The sequence below is a fragment of the Cyberlindnera jadinii genome (assembly GCF_001661405.1).
Source record: "Cyberlindnera jadinii NRRL Y-1542 unplaced genomic scaffold CYBJAscaffold_11, whole genome shotgun sequence".
NCBI classification, from domain to species: domain Eukaryota; kingdom Fungi; phylum Ascomycota; class Saccharomycetes; order Phaffomycetales; family Wickerhamomycetaceae; genus Williopsis; species Williopsis jadinii.
This window is the reverse complement of record NW_017963662.1, coordinates 414581-427184: the sequence shown is the minus strand read 5'-3', so window position 1 is coordinate 427184 and position 12604 is coordinate 414581. Positions and strand designations below refer to the sequence as shown.

The 12604-nt window shown below is 43.0% G+C and overlaps 6 protein-coding genes across 6 annotated transcripts; 2 read left to right on the top strand and 4 right to left on the bottom strand.

Moving 5' to 3' along the window:
* Positions 1-967: 967 nt before the first annotated feature.
* CYBJADRAFT_21442 (uncharacterized protein) lies at positions 968-4350 on the bottom strand. Its single transcript, XM_020217580.1, has 2 exons — positions 4190-4350; positions 968-4134 (listed from the first exon to the last, which is right to left on the bottom strand). The coding sequence occupies exon 2, from the start codon at positions 4081-4083 to the stop codon at positions 1285-1287; it is 2799 nt and encodes a 932-aa protein (XP_020069502.1). The 5' UTR covers positions 4084-4134; positions 4190-4350; the 3' UTR covers positions 968-1284.
* Positions 4351-4475: 125 nt separating this feature from the next.
* CYBJADRAFT_168748 (TauD/TfdA dioxygenase family protein) lies at positions 4476-5869 on the bottom strand. Its single transcript, XM_020215492.1, has one exon. The coding sequence runs from the start codon at positions 5818-5820 to the stop codon at positions 4684-4686; it is 1137 nt and encodes a 378-aa protein (XP_020069501.1). The 5' UTR covers positions 5821-5869; the 3' UTR covers positions 4476-4683.
* Positions 5870-7147: 1278 nt separating this feature from the next.
* Positions 7148-9065, top strand: CYBJADRAFT_168747 (MFS general substrate transporter). Its single transcript, XM_020215491.1, has one exon. The coding sequence runs from the start codon at positions 7341-7343 to the stop codon at positions 8703-8705; it is 1365 nt and encodes a 454-aa protein (XP_020069500.1). The 5' UTR covers positions 7148-7340; the 3' UTR covers positions 8706-9065.
* On the bottom strand, positions 8734-9887 carry CYBJADRAFT_168745 (YeeE/YedE family protein). Its single transcript, XM_020215490.1, has one exon. It carries the CDS (start codon positions 9780-9782, stop codon positions 8799-8801), a length of 984 nt encoding a protein of 327 aa, XP_020069499.1. The 5' UTR covers positions 9783-9887; the 3' UTR covers positions 8734-8798.
* A 50-nt stretch (positions 9888-9937) lies between these two features.
* Positions 9938-10885, bottom strand: VPS9 (guanine nucleotide exchange factor VPS9). Its single transcript, XM_020213408.1, has one exon. It carries the CDS (start codon positions 10826-10828, stop codon positions 10049-10051), a length of 780 nt encoding a protein of 259 aa, XP_020069498.1. The 5' UTR covers positions 10829-10885; the 3' UTR covers positions 9938-10048.
* Positions 10886-11005: 120 nt separating this feature from the next.
* On the top strand, positions 11006-12594 carry CYBJADRAFT_168743 (putative asparagine synthase). The gene has a single exon (XM_020215489.1). It carries the CDS (start codon positions 11018-11020, stop codon positions 12533-12535), a length of 1518 nt encoding a protein of 505 aa, XP_020069497.1. The 5' UTR covers positions 11006-11017; the 3' UTR covers positions 12536-12594.
* Positions 12595-12604: the final 10 nt, after the last annotated feature.

The following is a 12604-nucleotide window of genomic DNA, read 5'->3' as shown; positions in this document are numbered from 1 at the left end:
TGAGTGGGTTTAGAATTCGTTCTGCTTGAATAAGGGTTGATGACACATCCGTTAATAGGGTCAAAGACAACACCAAAGTCCTGATCAACATGGAGTCCGTTCACCACTTCTGTTCTGGTTGTTTGATATGTAGCACTCATTGTTGTGTCTGAAGACGGAAGGAAAAAACAAGATCAGGGTGTTGTTACGTGTCTTTCAAATGCATTGTTAATACCTTGGACCAATACAGATCCTAACAAACACTCACAGTTAGTTTAAGCAAGCTTCTGTACTAATAGAGATAGTTCCCAAGAAGTGTTAACACTATGGCAGCCAAGACACTGATAACGATTGTTGAGCATGTGGAAAGCCCATTTGAGGTGTTGCAACGCGTTGCATTTTCACCCCGTCTCCAAGTTTTTTAACGTGTCTCATATAATACCGTCTAAGGAAATACCTCCTCGCCCGGTTGAGAGTTTCTCCGCAAATTGATAACACCCAGCGTCAGAGACACCCGAGTGTGCTCTTCGGGGTTCAGCTCATATTATATTCCAGTTGTACCGCCGTCACAATATATCTTTCACTATACTCGATGTTATAGTGTTCCTTTCACCAGTGTGGCTGAATAGAGCTAAATAAATGATAATGACAATAAGAATGATCTTAATAACAATATAATCCAAAATATAAAATAAAAGTGCTCTCTCTTCCTTTAAACGAGAAGTAGGAGGAAATACAATTGTTCAGGGAATTCCATTTCAACCATTACAGAAGGCAGTCCCGAATCCCGAGGATTCGCGTGGCGTGCTCTTTCCACATTCAAAGATGTGAACAAACGATAATTCCGAAGGTGGAATATCCAATGAGTTGTTCGGCCGCGTAACACCGCTTAAAGCTCTTTATCTCCGCACTGATGACTGCCTCACTCACCACAGCAACACGCGTACACTGCCTACAACCTTACATACGACGTTGCCAATGGTACAGTCGGGCTAACGACATGAAATTAGTCTCATGGTATACTGCAGATTCACACCATCCCAGTGATATAAATTAGTCTTTCCAATCACATTAATTGAAATAGCCAGACACCAAGTAACATTTGCATCATGAGGCATATATTTTTCATGAGCCAGATATGCTTCCCAAAACGTCTTTTTTGGTGGTCATGAGGCAATTTCGCGCATTCTTGTATTCCGGGCTACCGACATGAAATCAGTCTCATTGTAGAGTTCAGATTCACACCAATCCAGTGATATAAATTAGTCATTCCAATTACATTAATTAATGCACTAAAAAAAGAAGTTAAACTGCTTTGACAAGCAGTTTAATTCTACCAAGCAGTTTAATTTCCCCATACATTTTTTTGGTGTGCACCGAGCAGTTTAACGCATTCTTGTAGTCCGGATGATTTGGATTATGTCTGTGTTTAAAGTGCAACGCATCAGCAGCAGCTGGAAGCAGCGATGCAATCGTCTTCCCGAAACCAGTCTTCAAATTCACCAGAATGGATTGATTTGTGAAGTACGATGTCTCAGTTATCGAACATTGCTTATCGCTCAGGTAGTCAAAGTCTTTTCCATATAACATGGTACCAACCGCACGCAATTGGTATGAGTCTTTGGTGTTGATAGAGTTATCGATATGGTACTTGAAGGCAACTTGATCAACTAGGGCCTGTGGTGATTCAAAGAGAAAGCGCGTCCAACAGTTGGCCAAAGCCAAAATAGCGTAGTTCACTTCAGCTGTCTTTGCATATGTGGATAAGCCAGTCTGTACAGAATGGTTTCCACTGAGTTCAATGGGATCCATGAACTGAATCAGAGAGTCAGTTTGACTGTCCTTGGTGATGATTAGACGGTTATAGTGGATAAGTACATGGCGTAAAATCCTTCCTGTCATACCACTCACATGGTGTTTTCCTTTGAATGGAATGTTTCTTGAGATGAAGTTTCTGATTATAGCAGTCCGCTTGGTGCTGCTCAGGATGGCGTCTCCATATAGAAAGATGTATGTGTCAAGCATGTCCCCGATTGTGGGGGAGTGCAGTGGAACGGAGGATTCCCCATCCTTATCAATATCATCAATGCAGTCGTCATCCTCCCCTTGGCTCTCCTCCTGCTCCTCATCATGATGTTCAAGCCCACTCGTTATCTGAACCCCACCAACCATAAGCAATCGTTTCTCTATCTGTCTGATGATGTAGATGTAATAAGCAATTAACTTCAGAATCGGAGTAGGCACTATTCTTACCCGTGCATTTGGTTTGTTCTGAGATGTTCTCGTCTTTGAACCCGCCATCATAAACATCCCATCCTTGAAAAGTGACCGGCTGAGGATCCTCGTATTGCTCCATGTGGCTCTTGCGTATTCACTGCCTCTCGCCGGTCCAAAAACGGATATCAAGAGCAGAGGGAAGATATTGTCTATCGCTATTGATTGGAACTCCTTCACTGTCTTCCATACATTTTGCCGAGCATCGTCTATCAGTGTCTTAGGGAAAGTGGTGAGCTGAAAATCACCAGCAAGTGAGGAAAACATCGAAAACCCGGATCCAGATTCCATAACATCTTCTTTTCCATTCCGAAGGATATATTGCCATACCTTATCAACATCCGGAAACTCCAGTGACGGGTACTTTCTGCACAGACGATTGAGATCTTCCTTGAATGAACTGATCCCATTTTGAACAAGCGTTGGAAGATACTCTTCTCTGAAAAGCAATGTACCACAGCGAATACCGTTATCTGAATCTTGTATCACATTTAGTGGCAGTCGTCCTGATTCCTTACATTGCTTGGAAAGATCCCTTATGTGTAAGAGTGTCTCAAACCTCGGAAGGCTTTGTCTTGATGTGTTAATAAAGTGTTGGAATGTCTCGTTCTCGGTGTCGTCGTCAAAAGAGCTTGAAATCAATAGCTTGGTAAAGTTGACAACGGCATCCATTCGCCGGGCCTGCAACGAGGTTTTCTGTAAATCAGTTACGACAAACTGGTTACATCCCTCGGACTCGTCTTTTGGAGCAAGACCTACCAGCAGAAGTCCACAGCTTTCCAAATACAGTTCCTCGTTTCCTGGGTCAGCCATCATTATTCGTGTTGCCTTAGCAAGAGCAATTGTCACTTCCGTCTTATCATAGAGCCCAGTAGTTGCAGCAGAGTAGAGCACGTTCAAATGATTGGAAAGATCCGCATTGGAATTGACTTTCTCCATAACAAACGGCGAATTCATTAGACCGCACATATTGCACATCCACTGTTTGAAGACGCTCACGTAAGCTTTCTGAGTAGAGTCCGTCACTTCGTTGAGCCAAAAGGGTGGATCCTTTGTAGCAGTTGAGTGTTCCGATACTCTTGAGTCCGTCACAAAGCAATGTCTCCTATCCTTATGATACTTGAGAGCGTGTTCGTAAATGTCATTTGCCAACTTCACAAGAGAAGATTGATGCGACCACTGTTCTCTGAAATCCATCAAGCTGACCAGAGGATTTTCTTCTTTGAGGCTATTCCATTTGTGGACAAAGCGGATGATCTTGGACTCATTTAAGTGTGGACATGCTTTCAGTTGATCAGCACGAGTCACCTCTTGCTGCGCATCACCACTTTTCAATTGTGGCATGGGAGATAGTGGATAAGTGACAGTCTCCACTGCACCAGGGGCAAAGTCATCAGATCGTGCTGATGTTCCCACTTGTATCACTATGTATCTCAATTGTTGACCAGAGTAGAAACAGTAACCTTTGCATGGGATTGAACGTTTGTGCAGTGTTGCACACCCTCTAAGATGTGACCTGGCTCCTGCAACATTGCGATAGCAGAAGGACTTGCAGCTGCAACACATACTAAACTCCTCCACTTGAAGACCAGGAATAGTGCCACTGATTGTCACGGAGTTGTACGCTGCCACTCTGAAGTCATGGTAAATATTGTTCCCACAGCGATCCAAACACCTCTGTAAAGCCCTTTGAGTGGGTTTAGAATTCGTTCCGCTTGAATAAGGGTTGATAACACATCCATTTATAGGGTCAAAGACAACACCAATCTCGCAATCAACATGGAAGCCGTTCACCACTTCAGTCCTGGTTGTTTGATATGTAGCACTCATTTTTGTATTTGAAGGTGAAAGCAAAATCGAGATCAGGGAGTTGTTACGTGTCTTTCAAATGCACTCTTAATATCACGCACCAATACTGGTCCTGGAAAACACTCACAGTTGGTTTAAGCAAGCTTCTGTACTACCAGGACGGGTTTCCAAACAGTTTCGACTCTAAGGTTACCAAGATACTAATAACTATTGTTGATTATACAGAAAACCCATTTGACGCGTCGGCAACGCGTAGCATTTTCACCCCCCAATCTACAAGTTTTTTTTTACACACACATATATTACCGTATATGGAAATACTCCTACTTCGGGTCTTGCCCGGAATCATATACCAACAGATATTAGTTCTTTAATTACCTAATACGATATCACGAACCTAAATGGCCAACTGTCACGAATGTAATATCTCAACACGTTTAGCCTTCTCCCATTCCGTCTACAACTTCTCTAAAGAGATGAAATCTGATAAAGTCAGCTGCTTTCGTGTTCGCGTGCGTTGTTTGGTGATCTAATTATACCTACAAATTACTGCACATAAATGGTCAACGATAAATTGATACTTTTCGCCCATCTGACAGTACACAAAGCTTGAGATGACTCTCAGCGATTCCACTCTTCGAGTTCGTCCACATTCTCAACAGGTCTTTCGGCCATTGGTGTTATCCGGTAACAATGACGGATGGAACCTGAGTCCCAATCCATAGTCGCATCGTGCAACACACGTCTGTTATCCCAAATAGCAACAGTTCCAGGTTCATAACTAGCTCTGATTTGCAGATCGTGTGAATTGTTGACATGGTCAAACAGGAGTTTCAGAATGGCGTCAGATTCCTCTTGCTTGAACCCATCAATTCTTTCAATAAACCCTGGAACGAAAAGCGCCTTTTCCTTTGTAACAGGGTGCACACGAACCAATGGGTGCAAGACTGTTGAAGGTGGTCTTCTCTCGATTCCTCCATCACGTCTTGAAGCTTGTGCTTGTAACTCTGACGAATGAACCGCCTTCAATCCGGAAATGACCTTTTGGAAAGTTGGTGATAACCTCTTGTACGCTTCAACAGTGTCGCTAAATATGGTATCGCCTCCAGTCTCGGGACCTTGAAGCATTGTAAAGAATGTCGTTCCAGGTGGATATCTCTCATAGGTAACGTCGCTGTGCCATCCTTTCACCGTGAGTCGATCTTTGAAAGTGTTCTTGTACTCATTGGGATCCTTTCTACGGTAAACAATGTGGAACTGGGAATAGCCCTCTGGAGCTCCGGAAGATGGATGTATATGTAAAGGTCCGAAGTAAGCACCGAATTGTCGGTTGAACTCAAGTCCCTTGTCTTTCAAATCCTGGTCTCTGAATATTACGACACCACGCTGTGCAACAAATAACGCCAAATCGTTCTTAGCAGCGTCATCTAACTCAGATAACTGGATACCTCGAACTTCACTCCCCAGTTTTGGACTCAATTTCTTCACTTTCACCTCGTCTGCTTTCTCCAGTGGGAATAAGTTTCTCAATTGCGAGTCGGCCAAATGACCACGATCAATGAAGGCCCTATTCAAGTCTTCAGGATAGGAGTCGTACTTCTCATTTGGGTCCCAAGTGGGAAGCCATTGTGGATAGTCCGCAGTCTTATACTCCTTCTCACTAACTTTCTTCACTCCTGACTTTTCATCAACGCGGTCTTCGCCCTTTCTGAAATGTGTGGCACTTGGTGCTGTGTATACACTTATTCTACTGGCCATATAGCTTGTTTTCTCTTTATGTTTTTGACCTTGGATTTATAGTGCCCGGTAGTATTATTGGGAATAGGTACCATCTTTTATAAAAACATGGGTAAAGACCAAACTCGGAGTACCATGGCGATAGCACTATCAGCGTCTAATTCACACGGTGGTGAATCAGCGGCACTCATGTCGATTTGGGACATAACTCCTCTTATGGCGCAGTCCGTTCAACGACTTGTTCAATTCTGTGCCACACCATATGCTTTAAACACAAGATACGCGCATGCACAATATACGCAATGCATTTCGTGATGATTCCAAGAGCCACAAATTTTTTGCGCCAAAATGCTGTTATCTGTCAGCCATAACGCCACTACATCTATGGCTAAGTACCGGTTAATCACTGTATAGCTACTCAAGTTTGGACTTTTGGAAGCCAATTGAACTAAGTGCAAGTGTTTATGTATGAGAGACAGTAGCTATAGAAAGCAGTAGCCCGACAGGCTATACCCAATGTAAGTATTGTGAATCACAGAGAATCTCTCGAAACTGTGAAAAACACATCTGGAGAAGTGCTTGTGATGCCACAGCGGAGAGTATGGTTGATATCAAAGATATGAACATTGAAAGGGGTGATAATGACGTTTATGGAATTGTGCTTTTAATCTAAGCCACATTAGCCACTATATGTCAAAAACGAATGTATATGTACCTGTCAAAAGAGGAAATAGGAACGGGAAATATAGGGCTGAGGAACGGTAAATTGAGCCTGCATAGTGCTGAGAACACGTTGATTATCCATTAAAACGTACCTTAACGGCTAGAAAAGTAATGAAATCTTTGATCAAAACATCAAAATGAGAATGAAAACACAACAAGAGACAAAGATGAAACCTGCATCACATCCCTCGAAAAGATCATTTATGAGCTTATCCATCAAAGTCAGCTTCACTCCATAGACAACGAAAAAATAAGCTGATGTACATACCCACACGCCACACCAAGAATGTTTCTCCATATCTTTCTAATACGCTACAGTTCGATCTAATAATTGTGGTTTAACCTTGGTTGTCCAGATATCGTTGTAATCCTTGTAGCCAAACACTGTGACTAGTTACTTAACATGGCCACAAATGGATCTCCGATCCTTGAACTAATACAAAGGTTGATGAGCCACGATCTGCGATATAAATTGAAGAACAGTTTCCCTATATCAAAATCATGATCAAAATACCAGATGGTATAGCCCATCTGAGAATATGGTAAACACTGTGAAGCCTACCATCTCAAACAACGACGATCTTGTAAAAGATCCTGTTGAAGAGAATACCTTCCACATCGACGAGGAGTCCCTGTCATCTAGCAGTGATTATCACATCTTCAAGGACCCAGAAAATGTCGAATACTACACAGGCATTTATGAAAGGGCAAAGTACGAGTGTCGTCACTTGTTCGACCCTGGATTTGTTTGGAGTGCTAAAGAAGAACGCAAAGTCATTTGGAAATGTGATTGGAGAGTTACCTTTTGGGCTTACATCATGTTCACCGCATTGGACTTTGATAGGGCTAACATAGCTCAGGCTCTAAGTGATAATTTGCTTGACGATTTGGGACTAACCACAAATGACTACAACAACGCCAATACCATCAACTTGGTGTGTTTTCTAAGTGCAGAGCTGCCATCTCAGCTGATCTCTAAGAAAATCGGTGCTGATTTATGGATTCCAACTCAACTGTGCCTGTGGAGTATAGTTTCCATATCTCAAGCTGCCATAACAAATAAAGCTGGGTTCTACGTCACCAGAGCCTTGATTGGGTTGTTCCAAGGAGGGTTTATCTGTGATACTTGTCTGTGGATGTCTTATTTTTACAAGACCTCTGAGATGCCAATGAGACTCTCGCTGTTCTACATTGCAAACCCTCTGACAAACATCATGAGTGCACTTTTAGGCTTTGCCCTCATAAGAATTAATACTGGTTTGCTTCCACATGGCTGGCAGTGGGTTTTCCTCCTGGAGGGTATCTTTACTCTGCTTGTTGGCATCTTGAGCTATTTCATGATGCCTGCTTCTGCAGCGCAGACAAAGACATGGTACAGGAAGAATGGATGGTTTACTGACCGCGAGGAAAAGATCGTTGTCAATAGAGTGCTGAGAGATGACCCTACAAAGGGTGACATGAATAACAGACAACCTGTGAGTTTGAAAGAGTTGGTCTTGTCCCTAACCGATTTTGATCTTTTGCCTATCTACGCTGTAAGATTTCTTGGTGATTTGATGACCGCACCGGTATCCAGTTACCTCACTTTAACTCTTCGCCAGTTGGGATTCTCCAAGTTTGATACAAACTTGTTGACTATACCTGCAAATGTACTGTGTATCGTCACAATGATCATCACCGGTTGGCTCAGTGAAAGGCTACAAACCCGTGCGTTGATTCTTGCATTTACAGCCACTTGGTGTGCAGCTTGTCTTATACCCTTGAGGTTCTGGCCAGGCACCCAGGTTGACGTTTGGCCAACATATGTTCTTCTCACAATCTTACTTGGACGAGCTCCCTTTTGGCCGCTCTCGATCTCATGGTGCTCTGCCAATTCCAACTCTGTGCGTGCCAGGGCTGTAAGTGCAGCCCTTGTCAACATGTTTTCACAGGCCGCGAGTGTTGTAGGGTCAAACGTGTACAGAGATGATGATAGACCGTTATACCATAGAGGAAACAGCTGGCTTGTTGGGGTTAGCATTGCAGCAGTTTTGATGTGCTTGGCTACAAGACAGTATTACATCTGGAGAAACCGCCAAAAGGCACGTAAGTGGGATCAACTGACACCAGAGGAGCAACAGATATACCGCAATACTTCAAGAGACGTTGGTAACAGGAGACTTGATTTCCAATTTATTTATTAACATTAACTCATAGCATTGCTTTCTTTTCTTTCCGAGGTAAGATACTGTAACACTTCACTTAGCTCTTATGTATATGTGCCTGTATACCTAACGTTACAACTGTCCCCCGATGTATTGCCCTGTGACAAAAGAGGCCAGCCATCCGAGGAATTGAGGGAAGTAGACTGCATCCAAAAGACCTGGACCTGGACAGACTCCTAGTAGACCCCATCCCAAACCGAAGATGGCGTTACCAATGACAAATTTCGTAGGGATCTCTGTCGAGTTTGCGCAGTGGAACTCATCCTCCAACAAAGGCTTGTCAATCTTCTTCCACACAAAGATGTTCGGCAGCACTGCAAACACCATAATCAGCATCAACGAAGGGTCAAAATGCTTACCTGTTGGTAATGCGAGGAATCCAATGGTCTTTGTCACGTTCACCATACCTGAAATGTGTAATCCCAATCCAAACAAGAACCCTGAATAGATACCGTTAAATGCCTTTGCAATCTTCTTACCGGTTTCGGACTTGTTCAATTTCTTCGACAACCATGGACCAATGAGATAAACTTGTGCAAACGACGAAGCAAGCAGTAAGTGGACCCATGAGGCATGCAAAAGGTCTTTGTTCCATGCAACAGCATAGTTAGCACCATCACCTAGGATTCCATACAAGCCACCAAAGTACACCGAAGCCATCGCAACAGATGCAAAGGTGGCCGTTGCAACCAGCGATCTAAATCTCAGTCTGGACAGACCTGCAATCATATGGCCTGAAGTACATCCACTCCCCAGCTTGGTTCCCAGCCCAACGAGCAGGCCCGCAAGGCATAGCAGCTGAGTCTGCGAGAAGATACCCTTTGTCACAAGCACAGACTCTGGGAACTGTGGAACAAACTGTGGCAGCCATTTCTTTACAATCAGCGCAGAAGAAACTAACCCGGTCACAATCTCCAGGCCTGGTATCGATCTCCTGGTGATTGCCGAACAAATTGCTGATGAAAAGCCAATTGTCCCACCAAGTTGCCAGTAGTAGTTAGTAGTGGCCAGCTGGATGAGAACCGCGCCAATTGTTGTCTCAACAGGGGTAAACATTGCTAATCTTTATGAAGATAATCAATTTGATTAGTAAAGTATCAGTGTAAGAAGAGAAAAAACAACTTAAGGGTCTTTATATATACGGCGAGGTACTAATTCTGCTACAACAGCCTGTAGAGAGCCCGAGAAACCGAACCCCGATCCTCTCTGGGGTTCTGAGGCATGTTTTTCTTAACGCGCGGATATAACATCGCATAATTCGGGTTTCCATTATATAATATAATATTATATAATATAATCTTTTAGAGAGTAAGATGGGATGTCTATTTACTGTGGAGGTTGTCCAAGTTCCTTATGTACTCGGCTGCTGCACTTAACGACACCAAGTAGTACTGCGTCTCGCTTGTCTTTATGAAGGAGAACCGTTCAAGGTAGTGTAAATCTGAGTAGAGATGCTTGACCTTGGCTTTCCAAGTCGTATACACCAGCAGTGGCAGGAACTCATCGGCGTTTTGGTGTTGCTCGCTGCTCTTTATCAGTTGGAAGAGAAGCTTACATGCATTTAAGAGACAGATGATCTTGGCCCTTGGTGCCTTAAACTGGTTCATCTTGTTCAACTCGCCAGCTGCCATGTCGATGAACTGGTGTCCTTGTGATGCAAGCGTTTCGTCAACATCGAGATCCTTCGCTGTCAGATCTGGATACTTGGCATAGTTATCCTGTAAGATCTTATCGAGTCGTAGATCCTCCATATGGCTCTCGTCTAATTTGGCCTTTGGAATGGCAGGTGAATACGTCAATTCGAACAGCTTGGTCATTACAAGCTTCTCGACGCCGGCTTTGGCATTCTCAAAGCTCACCTCATCCATTGTGCTGAAAGGTTCATACTCTGCCATCCGAGCAAATATAAACTCCTCAAAGTCGTCAAAGATCTTGACCTGCTCATCTACGGTGAAAGATCTTTGGGTAAAGTTCTTCAAAAATGACTTGATGTACCGAAGTACAGGATCCGCTTTCTTGCTTCGAAGTTGTTGCAGGAACAACTGAAAATCAAACTTGGATGCCCTTGTTCTTGTACTTTCCTCGCTGTCTCTCTCTTCCATGCTTCGTCGTTGTTGATCCTTTCTTGTTGGTCCTTTCTTGTTGATTCGTTTATCGGGTAGAACTGAAGATGCCCCGATGTCTCCTTTCTGCTTTAATTCCGTTCGTTTTTATCGGAATTAATTTTTTTTCCCACTCGAAAACCATCGTCTCATCGCATCTCATAATCTTGTGAGCCTTTTTCCCTCTCAATGTGCGGTATCTTACTACAGTTCCAAGTCAATACCAAAGTTCCAGACCAGTCTTATTCATTTAAGTCTACAGATGAATTTCAAACGGGCTCTTTCTCTCCAATATTTGATCAATTAGTCCCAAAGATCTTCAACAGAGGCCCAGACAGCTCAAATGTGCTAGTCACAGATAATATCTGTTTTTACTCATCAGTTCTATCTCTGAGATCACCGTTCACACCTCAGCCTATCCATGATGATCGGTTTGTTATCCAGTTTAATGGTGAGCTTTATAATGAACAGATCGGGGGAAATGATACTCGGTACATAAGGCAGTTATTATCGAGCAACACGGTGGAAGACACTATACATCTATTAGATGGTGAGTTTGCATTCACCGTATACGACAAGCACAGTGGTTGTGTATATTTTGGAAGGGACCCGATCGGTAAGAGAAGTCTTGTCTACAAAGTGGATGAAGAAGGGTTAACCATATCCAGTGTGAATCCCTTAGCTGAAAGGGATCAGTTTAAAGATTGTTTGAACGGTGCCATCTACAAATACCAATTGCATACAAACACTCTGGAGATTGACCCTAGTATCATGACTGTTGTCATCAATGACAAAACAGATCACAACATGGCTCATCTTGAACAGCGATTGGATTCTCTATCACATGTATTGACCAAATCAGTGGAACAACGTATTAGAACGATTCAACCTTTACACATAGTGGATGATCACGATGCACTCTTTTCGATCTTGTTCTCTGGTGGATTGGACTGTACCGTTATTGCCGGTCTCTGTGCACAGTTTTCAGCGGATTCAACAACTATAGACTTGCTTAACGTGGCATTTGATAACCCAAGAACGGGGTTGTTTGCGAAGGATGCCCCTGATAGACAACTGGCACTCAACAGTTGGAAATGTTTGCAGTTAAAATTTCCCAATATCTCTTTCAATCTCATAACCATCGATGTGCCCTTTGAAGTTTATTCATCCCTAAGACCCAGAGTCATTGAACTTATGTACCCAAAAAACACAGAGATGGACTTGTCAATTGCTATTGCCTTTTATTTTGCATCGAGGGGTCAAGGTCAGAGATTGCGACTCGAGAATGGAACGATAGTTAACCATGGTGATCACCAGTCTCGTGCGAAGGTGTTGTTGAGTGGACTTGGAGCAGATGAACTCTACGGTGGTTATCATAAATTTGCAAATAAGGACTTGGAAACGTTAGTTCCAGAACTACAGAGGCAGATAAACAACATCCATGAGAGAAATTTACAGAGGGATGATAAAGTCATCGCAGATAACGGAGTTGAAGTTAGATATCCATTTCTAAGTGAACAGGTCATTGAATTCAGCACAAACGGTATAGAGATCAACTATAAGGTATCGAAATTCATCTTGAGACAGTTAGCACTGAGGCTAGGGTTAGAATTTGTTAGTGAAGAACCCAAGAGAGCGATCCAGTTCGGTGCAAAGAGTGCTAAAATTACAAAAGATAGTAAGAAGAAAGGCACTGACGTTTTGTAGTAATAATTATATAATTGAGAAATTATAATATAATATTATGAGAAATTTCATACCCCGAGGGGCCTATGA

What these genes read in the sequence shown, in the direction of transcription:
- CYBJADRAFT_21442 (XM_020217580.1), bottom strand. Translation starts at nt 4,083, where the DNA reads ATGAGTGCTACATATCAAACAACCAGGACTGAAGTGGTGAACGGCTTC.
- CYBJADRAFT_168748 (XM_020215492.1), bottom strand. Translation starts at nt 5,820, where the DNA reads ATGGCCAGTAGAATAAGTGTATACACAGCACCAAGTGCCACACATTTC.
- CYBJADRAFT_168747 (XM_020215491.1), top strand. Translation starts at nt 7,341, where the DNA reads ATGTTCACCGCATTGGACTTTGATAGGGCTAACATAGCTCAGGCTCTA.
- CYBJADRAFT_168745 (XM_020215490.1), bottom strand. Translation starts at nt 9,782, where the DNA reads ATGTTTACCCCTGTTGAGACAACAATTGGCGCGGTTCTCATCCAGCTG.
- VPS9 (XM_020213408.1), bottom strand. Translation starts at nt 10,828, where the DNA reads ATGGAAGAGAGAGACAGCGAGGAAAGTACAAGAACAAGGGCATCCAAG.
- CYBJADRAFT_168743 (XM_020215489.1), top strand. Translation starts at nt 11,018, where the DNA reads ATGTGCGGTATCTTACTACAGTTCCAAGTCAATACCAAAGTTCCAGAC.